Raw genomic sequence first — 20,738 nt, forward strand, 5'->3', positions numbered from 1 at the left:
AAATTTTCTTCTAATTATCACTTTCCACTAAAATGAATCAGGGCTCCTTAGAGAAATGGCTACACCAAGGACTAGAGTAGGAAAAGTACATGAGGTTGGTAAATATAAAAGATTCCCCCCCACCTTTCTGTAATTTCTTTAAAAGAAAATTGACTGCTTAAAGCAAAAGCAGTAACAATACAATGTGGGGTTTATGATATATATAATAAAAATGTATGATAACCAGAGTGCAAAGATGAGAGAGCAGAAATAGAAATAGAAGTGTATTATTCAAAGATTCTAACACAATACGGGAAGTTGAAGACAGACTGTTACAATTTACAATGTATAATGTAAGCTCTAGAGCTGAGTTCTTAACCAGGGCAATTGTGCTCTCCCCTTTGCCCCTGGATATTTGGCAATCACTAGACATTTTTTATTGTCATGACAGGAGGGCGTGCTACTGGTATCTAGCAGGTAAAAGCCAGGAATGCTGCTGAACATCCTATAATGCACAAGTCAGCCCCTCACAACAAAAAATTATCTGGTCCAAAATGTCCATATGTGGAGGAGGAGAACCCTACCCTAAGCAATTATTAAAAAAGAAAAAAAAAAAAAGTAGAGCTAATAAGCCAATGTAAGAGATAAAATAGAATCCTTTTTCTTAAAAAACTCAATAAATCCAAATGAAGACAGTAAAATGGGAGAAAAGAAAGCAAAGAATACAGAAAACAAATAAAAAACAATTATTAAGATAGTAGACATAAACTCAATCATATTGATAATTATATCGAATATAAATGGACTAATAAACACTTCAATTAAAAGGCAAAGATGGTCAGAATGGATAAAAAAGTAAGCCCTGACTATACAATGTTCATAAGAGATGTATTTTAAATACAAAGGCACAGATGGGTTAAAAGTAAACAGATGAAAAATATGATGCAGACCCTAATTATAAGAAAGTTGGAGTAGCTACATTAATATCAGAAAAGGTAAACACCAAAATAAGGAGTACTGCCAGAGAAAAAGAGCAATGTTTTATAATAAAAAGGAAGTCAATTCATCAAGAATATACAACAATGTTTCATAATAAAAAGGAAGTCAATTCATCAAGAATATACAACAATACTAAACGTGCATGCACCTAATAACAGAGCTCAAAATACGTGTGACAACAACTGACAAAGGGAAGAATGTACAAACCCACAGTTACAGCTGGAGGTTTTTACACTCCTCTCAATAACTGATACTACAAATAGACGCTGCCCAAAAAAGGAAAATTTGATCAATTTGTCTTTTGTGATTGTGTCAAAAGAATTTAGAAGCCAACTTGAAGAGGCTCCCTCTGCAACAGATTGGACAACTTGAGCACCAAAAGAATATTTGTGATGGATTGACAGACATCAGAAATCTTAATGATATGAGGAACAAAAATCTTATTGGTCACTGAACCATCCCATTATCTGAAAACATATAAATAAACGGAAATAATTCCTATATGAACTGTACCTCAGGATAACCCATGGTAGTAAGTTAAAGTTCTTTAAGAATTCCAGCTAATAAATGAAGAAAATGAAGATAAAATTCATTTTGCAACTACCAATAAAATAATGATCTAGGGAAAGATTACCAACAGCTATAAAAACACTTGGTAATACTTATATCTACCGATTAATGTTAATATCATTAGAGACCAGACATGTGCCTCCTAAAATGATGCACAGGAAGTACACTTAAATACACTTATAGGTACACATCAGGAATACCACTTATCGAACGTTCATTCCCCATATCTCCAAAAACAATCAGACTTGAATCTGATCAAGTTTCTTGATTTAACTACCAGTTTTATGGAAATATAAACAGGAGAGGGGCTTCCCTGGTGGCACAGCGGTTAAGAATCCGCCTGCCAATAGAGGGGACATGGGTTCGAGCCCTGGCCTGGGAAGATCCCACATGCCGTGGCGCAACTAAGCCCGTGTGCCACAACTACTGAGCCTGCGCTCTAGAGCCCGTGAGCCACAACTACTGAAGCCCCATGCCTAGAGCCCGTGCTCCACAACAAGAGAAGCCTGCGCACCTCAAGGAAGAGTAGCCCCCGCTCGCCACAACCAGAGAAAAGCCCGTGCGCAGCAACAAAGACCCAATGCAGCCAAAAATAAAATAAATAAAATAAATAAATTTAATAAAAAATAATAAATAGGAGAACTTGTTAAACCATGGGAATTAAAATCAGCAAAACCCAGACTACGGGAAACTCCCAGGAAAAATGACTGGTTTCTTCAACAAATAATTTGAAAAGAAAAGAAAAAAACAGAAGAGGGACCCATGAGTTAAAAAAGATATAACCGTATCAATCAATGTGTGGACCTTATTTAGATCTTACTTTAAAAAAAAATTTTTATGACATGATCAAGGAAATTTGGATACTAACTAAATATTTTATTATATGAAGAAATTGTTTAAAATTCTAGATGTGATAGTGGTATTGCGAGTTGTGATACATACTGAAGTATTTATAACTGAAATTATATGATATTTGGGATTTGCTTCTACACATTAGGGTCACTGATGTGTAGAGGAAAATAGCAGGTACAGATGAAACAAGACTGAGGATGTGTTGCTCATCCTTCAAGCTGGGTAATGGGTACAATGAGGGTTCATTTTACTACTCTATCCACTTATGTGTTTGGAATTTTCCATAATAAAGAAGAAAATTTCAGTTATCCTGTTTCGTGGATGACCAATTCAGAATAAACATTCTAATTGGTAGAATTTAAGACTTCCTGTATGAGCCAACCATACACAATCCCCCTACTCCCTACCTCTGGAACCATCTCTAGACTTACAAACATGGAGTCAGCCACGAAGTTATTGCTACTAAGACTCTTCCCCCTCTATGACCAGCTGCCCCTATAAGACTAACCAGAGACAGATACATCAGCTCTAAAACAGTCTGTCTCTAGTCCCCAACAGAAGCAGACACTGAATGCCCTTGTCCCCTAGGCACCCACACAAGAGCTGCTAAAGAAGCCCTGCAGTCAGAATCACAACTGCAGTTTATATATTAGCACTTCCACTAACATTTACCTTTTTAAAAGAAAATGCCTTAATTTCCTTAGCACTTATATCTAAATTAAATATCTCAAACAAAAACCCAAAATAATCATATAGTTTCCTTGAGTATCTACATTCGGATAGTTTACTTTTACATCTTTCATGCTATATTGAATTTATGAGAAATTTTGAGACGTCTAGCTCCCCTAAAATGACATAGGACTCAAAGAGATATAGGATGCTAAGAAACAAAGAGAAAATAGGGAAGTCATAAGTTCCCAAGAGATTCAGAAGATAGTTGGAGAAACATAAGAATGAAAAACAGAAGCATGGAATATTCACTTTGCTTAAAAATATTTCAATAGTAACTAAGAGAAATACCCCTCTTATCTCAAATAATAACAATTTCCTTGGAAGAACAGTAATCCTTCTAGTACAGCAACACTTTGGCAAACTGTGTGATGAGCACTAGAAGGGAACAACAACTATCAATGGATGATAACTTTGATACAGGGGTCAGTCAGGTGAGGAAACAGGTGGTCTTTCCTTCTCTCATCACCTTGAAATTTTGAAATGGTGAATTTGGATCATGTTTGCAACCAACATTTATATAGATTTTCTATATAAAAATTATTTCTATTTTTAATAATACTATGTTGTAGTTTACTGCTGCACAAACAGAAAGATTGGAATGGTTTATTTAAATTACTTAAGGTAACAAATAAAAGAAAATTTCAAGCCTACTATTTCCTATCATTGACTGAGACATTAAATGGGTATTGGAGGCAGAAAAGGACAGATACTCTCACATCTTACCAGTTAGACCTGCAGAATGAATGAATACTGACTGCATCTGCATCTATGTAACCTCTTCCTTGCTAACAGTTATATGGAACACACTAAAATTACTAAAGCAATTACGAAAAACACTGTTTTCCTATTTGAGCACCTGCATCGCCACTAGTTCATAAACTAGGATATTTCCAAGTCTCAGCCTATCTTAAGCTATATATTGTGCAAGTAAAATTCAATGAAAACGAATACTAAATACTGTTCTATATTGCTCCTGTGCTCCCTTTGAAAGACTACACCATGGCTATTAATTCTGTATAATAAATGGCTCCCTCTGATTCCCATCTTAAGACTTACCAACACTATAAAAAGAAAATTCTGACAGTGTGCTATCTGCTCTTTATATGAGAGGGACACAAAGATATGGAAGAGAGCTCAAGTGATTTAAGCTAGCATGGAACTGAGGTTTCCACATTTCCTTTCCTCTGCTATTAAGCAGCAACTGTCCTTCAGTTCAGCCTCAGTTCCTCTCAATACTTTCCATCATCCTCCCATATAGAAAAATTTAGAAGCCTGAAGAAAAGGTGAATGGCATTCCTTGAAATCATCCTCTTCCCCCTACTTCTTATCATTGGGTAACTTACTTTGAAGAGGTTGTAGACTGTATATTTAATGTTTCTTCTGAAAAAACCTATAGTAAAATAATTTCAAGTTCCTCACTTAAAAATTTCATTATATTACAGATATTTGTATATGCCTTTGTATATGCCTTTGAAATCTGTGGTGACAAGATTTAACCTACATAATTGTCTAGGTGACTAGGTACTGTGCAATTGAAAAAAAAAAACTCAGAGTAAGGATATTAATATAAGGAAACTGAGTAACCCACTATCTTGACATTCTCAAACTAGGGGAGGGAAAGTGGTAATCTCTGATATAACAGATGGTACCCTCACACCCAAAGCATACAAACACACCCACAAAGTCTTCTTCAAAATTCCCACACCCTAATGTTCACTGCAGCATTGTTTACAATAGCCAAGACATGGAAGCAACCTAAATGCAACCTAAATTTGTCAACAGAGGAATAGATAAAGAAGATGTGGTACATATATACAATGGAATACTACTCAGCCATAAAGAAGAATGAAATAATGCCATTTGCAGCAACATGGATGGATCTAGAGATTTTCATACTGAGTGAAGTCAGGCAGAGAAAGACAAATATCATATGATATCACTCATGTGGAATCTAATTTTTTAAAAAAATACAAATGAACTTATTTACAAAACAGAAAAAGACTTACAGATACCGAAAACAAACTTATGGTTACCAAAGGTGAAACGTTGCAGGGAGGGATAAATCAGGAGCTTGGAATGAACATACACACACTACTATATATAAGATAGATAACCAACAAGGACCTACTGTATAGCACAGGGACCTCTGTGATATTCTGTGATAACCTATATGAGAAAAGAATCTAAAAATGAATGAATATATGCATATGTATAGCTGAATCACTTTGCTCTATACCTGAAACTAACACAACACTATAAATCAATTATAATCCAATAAAATTAAAATATTTAAAAAGAAAGAAATTCCCATAAACACAGGGACAGAATTACCTGATGAATTACCACTTACCTTGTGCTACTGTTGACATGACCACAGATGGTGTGGAAGAAACCACAGCTGTTACTGCAACTGTATTAGGAATAGGTGATGGTGTAGAACTGCTGCTGCCACTGCTGCTACTACTGACCAGAGAGGACTGTGAAGCAGTTATAACCACTGGTGGCTTCTGAGTTGTGGAAGCAATGACTGATGTTGGTACAAGCTTAGTGACTGCTGCATAGTTATGGGATTTGGAGAGAATGTTGGGCACGAAGGTTGAACTTGGTGATGTGGTCACTATAATAACCTAAGGAAGATAAAATAAGTTATTTTCATGTACCTACCATACTACTAATGTATCTAGACTCACAGTTATATACAATTTAAAAATAGCTTATGAAACATGATGAAGCAATTCAAGAAAAAGAAATTTATAACTAAAAATATACAAAAGCTCTCCTTTACTAGTAATCATCAAAATGTATTTAAAAGAAACAATTTTTACCAACCAAACATTTTAAAAGACAATATTCAATGCTGTACAAGACCCAGTAAAGTAAGCATTTCAATATACTTCTTAGGGAGTATAAATTGGCACAATTTTTCTAGAAAATAATTTGGATAGTCATTCATTTATAAATATTTGTTGAGCATCTACCATGTGCCAGGCATGGTTCTAGAGGCTGAGGATAGTGGAATGAACAAAACAGACAAAGTTGTTATTTTCATGGAGCTACATTCCAGTAAGGGGAGAAAAACAATAAACAAAAAAATAAATATATGTCATGTAGAGATAAATGGGAGAGACAATAAAGCAGGGTAGGAAATAAAAGAAAATAGAAGTGGTGCATGATTTTTTATAAAACATTCAATGAAGATCTCTCTGATAAGGTGACAACTAAGCAGAAACTAGAAGTAGGGGTTGATCCATGTTGCTACCTAGAGGAAGAGCATCCAATGGAAGAGGGAGTAGCAAACACAAAGCCCCTGAGGCAGAAGCAAGCTTGGTATGTTCAAGAAACCTCAAGGACCCTAGTGAACGAGATTGAAATTTATAAGGTAGACAGCAGTAGGAGACAGATTTAGCAAAGTAATGGGGGATTAGGGGATGTAAGGTCTTGTTGATAGCATATCAACATGTTATGATGAAAATGGCACTTTATCTCTGTGGTCTTCCAAAAACCCATAACCTTAGTCTAATCATGAGAAAAACATGAGATAAATTGCAGTAGTGGGGCATCCTACAAAATACTTGACTAGTAATCCTCAAAACTGTCAAGGTCATCAAACACAAGGAAGTTTGAGAAACTTTCACAGCCAAGAGGAGCCTAAGGAGACATGATGAGAAAATATAATGTGGTATCCTGGAACAAAGAAAGACAATAGGTAAAAACTAAACAAATCTGAATAAACCATGGACTTTAGTTAATATTAATGCATCAACATCGGTTCATTAATTGTAACAAATGTACCATACTAATATAAATTGTTAAGAATAGGGGACACTGAATACAGGGTATATGAGAACTCTCTGTACTATCTTTTCAATTTTCCTATAAATCCAAAACTGTTCTAAAAAATAAAGTACTTTTTAAAAAGCATTACTCGATCTGCTAGGTGAAAAGTACAGCAGGGCAGAGACAGTAGAAACAGGCAGACAAATTAGGAGGTTCTTTCAATGACCAAAATGTTTGTGGTAGAACTGATGAAAAGTGAACAGATTCTGAATATATTTAAAGGTAAAACCAACAGGATTTGCTCATAGATACACAGAATGGAGGAAAATGCCGGCAGGAAAGAGACTTCAAGGTTAGCCAGTATGACTAGAAAAGTGTAGATGATACGGGACAAAGCATTTCAGACGGAGAGAACGGGATGGAGCAAAGGACCTAAGGTAGGAATTAGCTTGATGTATTTAAAAACAGAAAAGAGAACCAGTGTAGCAAAAGCATATAGGGTAAGGAGGGGTTGCAAAAGTAAGCAGAGTCCAGATCAAGTTTGTAAACCAGAGTAAAGAATCTAAGTTTTATACTAAGTATAACAGGAAGCCATGAGAGGATTTTAAGTAAGGAAACAACAAAACTTGATTTATATTTTAAAAGATCATTCTAGCTGCTACGTGGTAAGAGGTAAGAGCAGAAGCAGTGAAACTAGTAAAGAAGCCACTGCAGTAGACTAGGCAAGAAATGGTAGAGGCTGCTTGGACTGGGGTGTTAGTAGTCAAAATAAAGAGAAGTGATCAGATTCAGATTATTTTAAGAGGTAGAGTCAACAGGACTTGATGTATGGAAATGGCAGGGTTGAGGAAAAGAACAGAAACAAGATTAGCTCCTAGAGCTAATACACATTGGCCTATTTAAATCTCCCAACAATCCTATGACAGAGATACTATTATTATCCCCATTTTACAGCTGAGAACACAAAAAGTACTTATAAATCTGTAGTATCAGTTTTATTCTGGGCAAGTATAATGGTAGTTTAATGATACCCCAAATAACACAGAGTGTCTTTTTCCTCTTTCACCAAAATTACTTTCACCTACCTAGGAGAGAAAATTGTTTTGAAAAATCCAAAGAATTTAAGGGAGAAATTCTTTTTCATTTTTTTATCAGTCCTAAAGAAGTTCTGAAATTAAATCAGTCAGTCAAACTTACTGAGTATGTCTGTACGCAGTACTGACATCTCAAAGAAGCTTTGATTATATCATTATTATTATATATTTCAGTGTTAGAGAATTCTAAGTATGTATCCATTACTTTAAGGAGTTTGTTGATTATCTGAGGAGTGAAGAGAGACATACAAGTCTTGACCAGCAAACACCTCTATAGAGTTGACCAGCATACTTCTACATAGACTCAACCAGTAAACACATATATAGCACTACTACAAACACAACCATCAGCCATCATATAAACCGAGAAGTAGACTAATATGGCAAAAAGACCAGAAGTTAAGGGTCAAATGAACCTGAGCTGAATCCTGCCTCTGCCACTAACAAATGGCAGGGCCCTGGACATGTTAAAATCTCTGGGTTCCAATTTTCATCTATAAAATAGGGATAATAATACCTACCTTGCAAATCATTATAAGGATTAAATGAGATAATGATGTGAAGCATCTAACATAGTGCTAGGCACATAGCAGGTGGTCAATATTTGGCAGTTCACAAATGGTACTTATTAGTATCTTGTTATTACTACTTCATAAATGTTAGAAGGATATCAGTAACGGTGTTAAAGATCAAATCAAACTGGAAATTTATTTTAATGTACTCTATTTTTGTTTCATTAAAAAATTTTATATATCTTTTTCCCAAATTCTGATACCCTTGAGAATCCAAAGAGCTCACAGTTACTAGCACAGCCAAGCCAATTAAGAGTAGTAATAGCAATTAGGTTTCATATTTGCCAATTCTGAACTAATAGTAGTGCCTTCCTAGAGTACAGTTTTTATAAGGACTCTGTGACACAGATGAGGATTCACCGAGGCTTGGCAGGAAAGTAGGCCACAGTTAATAAACAATCTCTGTCATGGGTAGGGAAGGGGAAGCATTCACACTTGGGTCAAATATTTGCAATTTTAGAACTAGACTATGCATGTAGACTTCTAACATTAAGACAATAACTTCAGCAAAATAAATCTAGAGTCTTTGAGAGCATGTTATTAGGTTACAGGTACAAATGATAAAACATATTTTGAGATTTCAGTCTACAAGCTAATTTCTGATCTGAAAAGGGGTTATCCAAAATTAGAGATCCACCTTGAAGAAAATTTACTTGCACTTTAGTTACATGTTACAACAAGGGAAACAAAGGGATTTTGAAACCAAGTGAACCAAACAGTGTTTATTCAGGCCATAATTCAAATTACTGACCTTCTAGCACTCACAAAAACTCCTTAAGAGTGCTGGGACTTGCACCCTAAGGATAAAATGAAAAATATCAATCAAGCATGTGAAAGCATAAAGCTATATTCTGTTGCTTTGTTTATATAAGTGTTGTACCAACGTTATACTCAAAATGAAGGCACCACATTAACACAGGTGGAAATTTGTCTACCCTGAAAATATATGACCTATTTGAATTTGAATCAAGTCCACAAATTCAGAAGTAATTATACTTAATGTAAAAGTAACTTTAACTAAAGTAATTTCCTAAGTTGACTTCCAAATGATTTGTGAGAAATCCAAGGTGAATGCAATAATGGCAACAGCCTTACAGAGATTTCAAAAAAAAATCCAATTATCCAGCAAAAGGAAAACAAAAAACATACGAAAAATCCCAAAGAATATCTATTAGTCCTACCCACACTCAGATTGTCCAAGAAATAACAAAAGTAATGGCACTGAGTACACATGAAGTAAGAGTACAGTTTTACATCTAGAACACAATAGATACTTAGCAAATATTTGTGGAATGAATGAGTCTTATTTTTAATTTAATTTGTTTTAAATGTTTATTTTTTAAACACAGTAGGACAAATCTAAGGTTCTGAGCCTGGAATCTCATGGTATGACTCATGTATGACTTTGGAAATGAATATGTCCTCTTATGAGCATTGCAAGTCTGACAATCTCAACTATCCACTCTCAACTGACAATTCAGAAGAAAAGAAAAAATTAAAATATGGTAATGTCAGTGAATCAAAAAAAAAAGTTCACCAATTTCACTTACAGGTGAGCCCCCATCTACTACAAGTATTTTTACATAGGTCAACTAAGAAGATTGGAAAGTTAATAATGTTAGGTGACATTTACTGAACACTCATCATATGCACTATGTTAAGTACTTTCCATGAATCATCTCATTTAATTATCTAGTAAGCACTATTATTATCTTTGTTTTATAAGGAAGCTGAGGCTCAAGAGAGGTGGAGAGCCAGTACTAGAACCAGATATACTTATTCATTTATTCATTCATTCATTCAACAAATATTAGTCAACACCTACTGCATGTCAGGCACTGTTCTAAACACTATGGAATAGTGATGAATAAGACAAAGTCTCTACCTTCAGTAACTTATACTCTATGGGAGAAATAGGAAATAAATAAATATAATGTCAACTAGTTATAAGCAAAACAGAATAAGGAAATAAAAGGACATGGATTTGAGATGGGTGCTCTTTTAGCTATAACTTTGCTACATTATTTCTCAAATATCAAATTAAAAGAGCAGATGAGAAGGGGGAGGAGAAGAATTACTGATAAAATAGATCCAGCAAAGAAGGTAGTAAAAAATTACAAAAGTAGATTTAAAAATTCTTAGAGTATAGCAGGCTGAAGACACCTAATATACAGCTTGCCCAGAAAGCAATATTATAATAATATATAAAAATTGATATTCAGAAAGATTACCTTGGAGCCATTAAATACAAAAATTATGTTCAGTGTAACATTTAAGAAATCACCAAAAATAGTCAATTTCTATATATTAAGGGGTAAGCTTCAGTGAACTGATAAATTCATTATTTGGAACAGCGCATTCTCAACAGTGCAATTAATTTTTTTTTTTTTAAGTTCACTGACTTCACTTATAGGTTCACCCCTTCTATTAAAATATTTTTATATAGGTCTACCAAAGAAGACTGGAAAGTTAATAAAGTTAGGTAACACTGCTTTCCATAAAATACCTGCAAGGGAAGGGACCTAACATTTTCTGAGTACATACACTATGCTGTACTTTAAAATACCCAATTCCATTTAATCTTCACAATAGCCTTATAAAATTGGCATTATTCTCACCTCACAGATGGGTAAACAGATTTAGAAAGACTAATTTATCTCAGGTCATACTGGAAGACCTGGGGTTCTAACCCAGGCCTCTTTGACTACAAAAATTCTTATTTGATTTTAACACTCAACTATAATGCCTCATCCTAAGACTGAAGCTAGAATTATATTACACAGATCAACTCACTGTCATTTCTAGTTTGTTAAGAAAATTATAATTTTTTATATATTATATAATGACATATTTCCAAGAAACTCAAGGAGGTTCTTTAAATGAAAATTATCATGGACCTGAAGTTTTAAAAGTAGGAAAGACCGTCTATTGAAAACAAGAATTCGTCTCTACTCCTTCCCCAAAATCCCTCTAAAACAGTACGAAGGGATTTTTTAGAAGAGGCACATAAACCCATAAGGTCAAAATGGAAAGGAGACAATAGCTATCAACTTCTGGAAAGTGGAAAACAAACCGACAAGTAGTAACTGATCAAGCATACTCAAGAAAGTGGAAACCTAAGACAGCAAACAGAAGAAAAAACAAGACAGCTTTCAGAGAACCGCAGAAAGACTCAGTAATTTGAGAACACCAGATACTTCTGAAGTGGGGATAAAAGAGGGACTAAAAAGATGTAAATTAGTTGAAAATCTGTTTAAGCAGCATTAAGATCCCCAGCTATCCTCTCTTATCCTCAAGGAAGACTACTTAAAACTTATTCTCTTGAGGGAGAGATTGAATCCAAGGGAATTTGATGATACCAGGCTGAGGCAGGTAGGTGCTATGCTGAAAACAGAGAGGTTAGGTAAAGTCTATATACTGAATGATGAGACTATCCAGCCCACTCCCTGCGTTTACTCCCAAAATACTAGCAGACAGGCTTACTACTGTAGGCAAAAGACTGGAAGATTCTTCTCTGAGGAAACTGTCCAGTCCATGAAAAATCCCTAATGAGAAGGACAACTGGTGGAGGTAAAGGGGTAGCAGGTGTTCATCAACAAAACAGCCCAGCTAGGTCAACCTACAATGAAAGTCACCAGCCAGCATGTCCCACCCTACACACAGAGCCTCCTGTCACCTTTTAGTGTCCGTTTCCACAACCAGCATTTAAGGAAACTGAAATGGAAGAGATCAAAATGAAAAGATAAAAGAAATTTACAGGTAAGAGAGAAAACATGAAAGAAGAAAACATCAAAAAAAATGATCATGAATATCATCAGAAAAGAGAAAATAGTGACTATGAAAGAGCAGGATGCTATTTGAAAAAAAAAATAAAGAAACTTTCAGAAAACCAGACAGAGTTACTAGAAATTTAAAATAGGATAGCAAAAATGGAAAATTCCAGAGAAGTAATGAAGGATAAAGTTAAAAGATAAAGAAAATAATACTTACAGAGCATTTACTATGTGCTAGGCTCTGTTCTACTGGTTTGTATTTATTATCTCATTTATTTACACCCCAAAACCCTATAAAATAGATATATTATTTTCCCTATCTTACAAGAGAAAAACTTAGGTCTAGAGTTTAGTTTTCCCAAAGTCACATAGTTAGTAAGTAGCATAAAATGGGATTCAAATTCAGGAAGTCTAGTTCTAAAATCCAGGCTTTTAACTGCTATACTACAGTAGAAAAAGCAAACAAATGGAAATTGGGGGTGAGAAAGACTGAAAAATTAAAGGATCAATCTAGGCATTCAACATCCAGAATAACAGGCGATCCAAAAAGAGAGGACAGAGAAAAATCAAAGAAATAATTCAAGAAATTTCCCAGAATGGAAGGATATGAGTGTCTAGAATAACAGGAGCCACTGAGTATGTAACCCAATGGATAATATAAAGACCCACAACAAGGAAAATTACCTTGAACTTTCAGAACTCTGACTTTTTCCAAGAGAAAAAGAGGATCTGGAATTAGAATGGCATTATTGGGCTTCTCAAAAGCAATACTGGAAGCCAACAGCCCATGAAGCAATATCTTCAAAATTCTCAAGGAAAATGACCTCTCACCTAGAATACTTACCTAGTTAAACTTACATCAAGACGGTAGGAGGGTAGAATAAAGAAATTTTCAGTCTACCATGCAAGGTCTCAAAAACTTTACTTTCCATCCCACCCATATACCAAGAAGCTACTGGAGGATATGCTCCAGCAAATCAGTAAATAAACCAAGAAAGAGGAAGATCAGAATGATAGTGAAGGGAGATCTCCGACACAGAGGTATATAACAAGCCTAGGGTACCATCAGCATCCAGATCAGTGTGGCAAGTAGAGGGTTCTAACAACAAAACTGACAGAATACTGATGATGTGAACATACTGAGAGGAGTTTAGAAATGAATTAATGATAGCATTTAAGAATTAAAAAAGAAGATGATAACAATTATTCACTTAATCATATCCTTCCTTTCGTCTATGAAACACCTAACTATGGCAACTTCATTACTCTGGCAATATAAGAACTAAGTTCCTAAAGGTAAAGTTATCCAAATACAGGCTGAAAGAATCCTTTATATTTTAATTTTTTTTCCCAAATGGAATCACAATAGTAAAATATAATGAAAGTCTTAGAAGATCTGCTAGCTGTGTCATATTAGGCAAGTCATTTAGCATCTCTGAGCCTCATATACAAAAATATATACGAAAAGTGAAATAATAATACCTAACCCAAAGCTTTATGTGCAGAATTAAAGAAAGAGATGTGAACATTCCCACCATAATGCCAAGCACATAGTAAGCACTCAGTGCATGTTTGTTAAATCTGAATCATATTGACTGAAAGAGATAAAAACAGCAATTGGCAGACAGACTCCCTCCACCACGTACCTTCTGTGTTGTTGTGTTTGTTGTCTGTGTTGATGGTTTGGTGAAGGTTATTTTCACAGGAGACATATGGGGTGGTAAGGAGTTGGCAATGCTCTGCATGATGTTGCTCATCTTAGGACTGCCACTCACAGGTACAGTGATCGTCTTTGAGACTGGAACAACAGCCTTTGGAACTTCCTTTAGGACAACAGGGGAAGAGCTAGAAGAGTTTGTTCGCCTTCGTTTTCTGGGTTTTTCGTCTTCATCTGAACAGCTAACACCTGTAAGGCAGTGACAATATTGCTACATTTATAGCAATATAACCTTGTATTTTATACTTTATTTTTAAATCATTGCATCATCAGTCATCCTTGACCTCTCCCTTTGCCTCATGCCCAATCAGACAGTAAGTTCTATCAATCCTCCCTCAGAGAAGCTGTCTCTGAATGCCTTCCCTTTTTTCTTTAACCCTATAGCCATGTCAGGCCTTCTTATCTCCTGCCTGTATTTTAGCGACAACCTCCTAAAAGGTGTACATGCTTCTAATCTCTCCACTTCCATTCTACCCTTCATCCTACTACCAGCTATAAAAATCTCACACATCTAATAAAGCCAATGCCCTGCCTCAAATCCTTTAGTAGTTTTTATCTCCCTACAAGATGAGGCACAAAAATCATTACTTTATCATTCAAGGTCCCATATCTTTCTAAGAACACAATACCCTATTCCACCCACCTTATAATCCTGGCACACTAAACTGCTCACCATTCCCCAAAGCCACCTTATCACATATTCTATCCATCTCGAGTCTCTATATACTACTGTTCTTTGGGGAACACCACATACATTCAATGACCTCTTCATCATCCAGTAATCATCATCCTGCAAGCCATCTCCTCGGTGAAGCTTTCCCTTACTCCTCTAAGCAAAGCGAATTCATGTCTTCTCTGAGCTTAGAAAGCACTTTGTACATTCTCTTCTGTATCACTTACCCCATGGTAATGTGGCTGTCAGTCTGCACATCTCCTGTTATTAAGGGGCTCCCAAAGGACAACAACTAAGTCTTATCGGTTTGTTTCCCTGGTATAGTGTCTTGCACATATGAAGTTAGGTGAATGAATAATTATATCTCAAACTAATGTTGCCTGTGTGACTTCTGAGAATGAAACAATAAACTTCCTGTTACTTCAAACTATATATTGTGTGAAATGGTTTCTTCATGTCTGGGATTCACTTTCAACATTTTTTTAAAAATTTAAAAATAGACCTCTATGGTTATTTTAAAAGATCATCTTGGCTAAATCCACAGAAATCTGATATAAACTTAATACTCCCAGATTCTTAGTTTTTTCTTAATGCACTAAAGCCTCAACTGTTTTTGTACTTTTTAAAAAAATCAAGTGAGAAACATAAAACCTTGCAATATACATAGGAAATCTCTATAAAGCAAACATTTAAAAAGCATACAGCATGACTCATGGAATTGGTAATAAAACATAACTCCTTATACCCTCAATTTTTAAACCCTAAACAAGACTGACAATGACCTAAAATCATTTGTCTAAAACAACTAAGTCCACCTCTAAAAGCTACAAAGAAATCAAGTTTATAACTATACTGAGAAAAATGAAAGTCAAGTATCAATGATCTCCAGTTGATACCAAAAGCAAATCAATACTGACATAACAGACATTAAAAACAAAAAATGAACTGGACATTAAACTGCTTCACAGCGTAGAATCAAAGGGGTTAAAAACTGCAAATAAACTTCAAAAAATTACAGTCAACTAGAAATATGAAAGGAATCTCTAGAATGCTTCACTGAATTTAACAGTTGAATGATATGGTACCTAAATAATTTTTTAAAACACTACAAAGATTACATTATAGGAGTAAACACTAAATAAATGACATAAGCACATTCCTTTAGTTTCTATTCACATTTCTATTCCATGAAAACCAAAACAAGTGAATCTTAAGAGTATAGCACTGTTCAAGGCAGATTCCCCATAGAAAACAAAAAAGAAGTAATTTCTCAACCCCCAGAACTGATTAAAAAGCAATATATACCTAGTCACATGTAAAGAAAGGAATTCTTTACAACCTTCAAAAACTAACCACTGCTAATAGCCAGTGGACCAATGAATTATCAGGAAGGCAGATCTAATCAGAGCCTATGCTGCAGCTTTTAGTCAAGATGGCCCTGATAACACTGAGAGTATCACTTACTTTTGACATAAACAGTACTTCCACTTGGCAAGACAACTACATTGGAGGCAGGACTGGCAGGTCTTGGAGACTTAACCGTTGCTATGCTGCCACTTGGAACAGGGGTAGAGGTTGGGGTTGACGTGGTACTTGTGTAGGAATAGCAAACCACTACTGAAGGAACGATAAAAAAGTCTGCTGTTAACTTTCACCAAAACTGTCCATGCATACAGTAAAATTATTGTTTTTTCTGCAGGCCAATTTTAACATTTTTATATAATCAGAAGTTAGAGGCCAGTACTAGGTTAAAACATATTAATAAGCTTTCCTGAAAATCATCACTTAACTAGGTTTTCCCCAAGTATTTAGCAGCTGTCTACAGGTGACACTGACAATGGAGACGAGCACAGTTACAAAGAAAACAAGTTTAAAACTGAGAAAAATGAAAATCATTTTTCCTTCATGGCAGGAGTTGGACAAAAAGCATATACTTGTATTCTTTTTTAATACTAATAGCAGCATCAATGATGGAGTGATGGATAATTTTTCCCTAACCATAGCAATTTCCAACTTGGCTCCTGGAGAGAAACAAGGTAAGTTTCTTTTATCATAAACAACTTAATAGTCACTTGCCATCTAAGCAGTGCAATAATAACTAAGGTAATGACAACTTCATATTTCAATTTCTTGAATAACAACAACAAGAAGCAGGAGTAGCTCACAGGCACTATTTACAGGCACTGAGTACCATACATTATGCTAAATCCTTTCCATATATTATCACTAATTCTCACAACACCACATCCTCATTTTAAAGATGAGGAACCCAAGGCTCACAGAAGCTAAAAAGACTTGCTGGAGGTCACAAAGCAAAGAAATGGCAAACTAGGATTCAAACATAGATTAGACTATTGAAAATTCTATATTCTTTCCAGTGAACCAGAGAGGTGGTAAATAGAAAAGACAGAAGTGGGAAGAGAAGAAAGATAGCTCTCCTGCAACAAAGAAATCAGGAACTCAATGGAGGCCAAGTTTGCACACTGATAACTGTCTCTCTCTAAATATAGCTTCCTTCCGTGTAAAACAGAGTCTGGCATGTATGAAAGGAGTGTCTCATTCTGCTCCACAACCCATTGCTAGTCAAGAAAAGAACAATTCTGAAAAGTAATCTGACAACTGCATTATTTTCAGGGTCACTTTCATGTAACACCAAACTAAGCTACTGAAGTCAACCCAAACATGCGCTCTCAAATTTAATATTACTCTTGGTGACCTCAGGAGACTCCAAGGATTTTTAAAGCATGTATCAATTATTAGATTAAATAACAATAAGAAAGCCATCCCCATCGGCCACGTAACCACTAACAGATTCAGCACATTGACTGGAACAGAGAAGCAGCATATACCACTGATTCCAGAAGACAAAAACAGAGCTTTATTTTCTAAAGTATCAGTTCAGCATCTTTCTTCAGCAGACAAATGACTTCTATCATCTTATTAATTTTCCATGTCACCTGTTAAGGCCTTTTATCCACTTCTAACAAGACATGCTCATTTCAAAAATTCAATCCAAGAAGGCTTTTTGCAATTTTGTGATAAATATAATTCACACTTTGAACAAAAGGGATATTTAATTTTGGTTGAGACTAAAAACTTGGCAGTTTCTCGTTTCAGAACAAGTGTTGCTCATTATGTTTCACAACTTTTAAACACTGGACAAAAACAGATGAAAAATAAGACAACTTTTCTTGAAGAATGTGAGAAAAGTCATTTCTACACACAGAACTATTTCTCTACTCACCTTCCTTGCTTCCTGTTTCTGCAGGCACTGGAAGAGATGCATTGTGCTGGACAGCTGCATTGGCAACAGCATTAGCTGTTACAGTGAAGGCAGTTTGGGGAACCAGCCGAGGCATCAGGGGTACCAATCGACGACCTTCAATGGACCATTCTGAAGAGCTATTAGGTCCAGACATACTAAACAAAAAAGAAAACACTGCTACAAGAGTTCTCAATTGCTAAAAATGAAGCAAATATATACACTCAAATATAACTTTTTAAATTATAAAAAGTGCCCTGAGTGAACAGGAGAGGAGTTATTTTGAGCAAGCAAGATCAAAATTATGAATAACAATCAGAATTCAAGGAATTTCACACACACTTAGATTTTTACATACTTTATTCCATAATCTGAATCTTATAATGAACAAAATTGAAACTATCAAAAACTGTCCCATGCCTTTTAAATAAATATCAACATTATTTTCATTAGTTTAAATCTGGTATTGCTAATGAAAACTAGTATTTCTACTAACTTTCAGAACTTAATGTTATAATTAAGCTAAAAAGGTAAAAAGTACTCATTATTTCAAAAATCAAATTTTCCTGAATAATTAAGGATGGAATTCATTGAACTTTTGCAAAATTATCCTAACTGCCTGCATGGCCAGAGGTTCTAAGGCTTTTAAACAAGGGAAACTGAGGCAGTAAACGAGGGAGACTAGGTACTGGGGGATAGAAGGGAGCTGTATATATCACTGCATGTGTCACTGACAATGTGTTATATTATTATCCTTCCTGTTAAAAAAAGTATACTAGATGTGAGGACACTGCAAGAAACCTGCCACTACTTGAATTTTACTTATTTATACCATTCTTCACTTTAAGGAATGTTTGAGGCAATTGAATTCTACCCCTAAGCAGACATTAGTATCAGTTTTACTCAATTTCTTGAGCAAATTTTATCCTAGGAATCCAAACAGAGGTTGAAATATGAAAAGACAGTTGTTCACTTCCCTTGGCTTGGCTCCACAAAAGGTAGTGGTATCATTTTTCCTGACTAATGATTAGTGTCGAGGTTTAAAATTCACCCAGAATCAATCAATCATCCTCTTCAATAAGTCAGAAATATTTCTGCACCTTTTTCAAAACCAAAGATTCTACAACCCAACCTAGAGTTTAAGATTCTGTAGGTCCACTGATTCTTCAAATTTAGATAGAGTACACAAAAGCCCTTGTTGGTGGATAGTGGAATAATGATGATGATGATAATGATGATAATTAACATCAATTAGCACTTAGTATATGTGAGGCATTGTTCTAAACATTTTACATGTATTAACTCATACAGTTCTTTCAATCTTATGAAATTGGTAATATTATTATCTCCATTTTTAAGATGGGAAAACTGAATTACCAAGAAGTTAAATAACTTGCTTATGGTCACACAGCTACTAAATGTCTCCTTCAACAAGCATACATCATGCTACTGAAATTAACTGCCACATCACAAGTGGAAGGTATAAAAATTTTCAAATGTGTTTTGTCTAACTTCTGCCTTTGATTTATACTAAGTGGGCACTGATGTCTAATCACTAGTAACTTTCACTGAATGGAACAAATAAATTACTTTACAACTTGAGAAGAATTTACACTCAGTCAAGAAAGGAATTTCTAGGAGTTGATGAATTCAGTTGAGTTACAGTGGGAAATCTGCAAATTCCTTCATGGTATAACATAGTCCTACCTAAGACATGGGAAAGAGGGATTCTTAAGACCCCAATAACCTTCACAAATTTGTTATCACATAATCTCCAAGTTGATGCTAGTTCTGAAACAGAAAATTCGTACAAACAAGAAAGAGAGACAGAAATAGACCTATTGCTAATTGTCAAAGGAAAAAATTCTAAAAGCTATTCAGCATTTTCTTGGCTTACTCCTATTTTGCTATCATTTTATTAGAATATCACTAATAAATTTGCTTGGTGAGAGTTTACCATACAAATAAAGTGATGTCTACACTTACCTGGTACATTGTTAAATGGTGGCAGAAATTATGGAAGATTAATAATTTAAAATACATGAATATATATGCTATTGAAAAGACAGAATTTGCAGTGCAAAAGATACAACTGCAACTTTTAGAAAGATCTATAAATCTTCCAAATTTCTACTCAGGCAAACATGCTCACACATTTTTTAAGTGAATGAAAAATTAAATATCATGTTAGAATTAGATCAAAATTCCTATTTTGCTTACTAATGAGGGTGTATATATGCATTAGTTGCACAAATCATCTAGATAGAATTTTACAGGTTTCTGTAAACATCTTATTCCAGGGCTTTTCTGAGATTCCTAAGTTCCAAAGAACTCCTCTCTATTTATACTAAATATAGCAAGGGAGGGTGGAAACCTGGCTCCAGCCCCTTTTCTGAGAAGTCTAACAAGATACTAGTGGAACTACCTTGGCCCTCTCATCCTTTGGTATGCAGCGCACCAGCATGAAATCCTCATCCTCACATAGAAACTCAAACAGTATCCCATGAATGTCTGGCTGATGGAGAAGGAGTTAAGAGAACAGTAATTCTGGATAGCCACTTTATTTAGATACAATGCTGGCAAGAGTGGCCCAATTAAAAACTGTGAAGCTCCTTGACATTCCAGGCTTTAATTCTATAATATTCTGACACGTTTCGAAACTGAATTAGAGTATCAAACTTAATAAATGGTCTCGTGCCAAATAATAAACACGTGTTATGGTTCAAGCAAGGCTTTTC

The 20,738-nt window shown here is 35.1% G+C and overlaps 1 protein-coding gene across 9 annotated transcripts in view; it reads right to left on the reverse strand.

Annotated features, from left to right (window-relative positions):
* The window catches only part of EMSY (EMSY transcriptional repressor, BRCA2 interacting), a gene marked incomplete at its 5' end in the record, with an annotated part of 79,323 nt that overhangs the window by 48,355 nt on the left and 10,230 nt on the right, over positions 1-20,738 (reverse strand). For 5 of the 9 annotated variants that reach the window (XM_079708479.1, XM_079708481.1, XM_079708478.1 and 2 more), the window contains 3 exons: positions 5,483-5,759; positions 13,995-14,254; positions 17,983-18,158. In XM_079708479.1, coding sequence (XP_079564605.1) covers positions 5,483-5,759; positions 13,995-14,254; positions 17,983-18,158 — 713 coding nt within the window. Of the gene's footprint in view, positions 1-5,482; positions 5,760-13,994; positions 14,255-16,202; positions 16,356-17,982; positions 18,159-20,738 lie in introns of all 9 variants that reach the window. The other 4 variants (XM_079708480.1, XM_079708474.1, XM_079708473.1 and 1 more) reach the window with 2 other exon arrangements.

This window comes from Hyperoodon ampullatus (genome assembly GCF_949752795.1).
Source record: "Hyperoodon ampullatus genome assembly, chromosome: 7".
NCBI lineage: Eukaryota > Metazoa > Chordata > Mammalia > Artiodactyla > Ziphiidae > Hyperoodon > Hyperoodon ampullatus.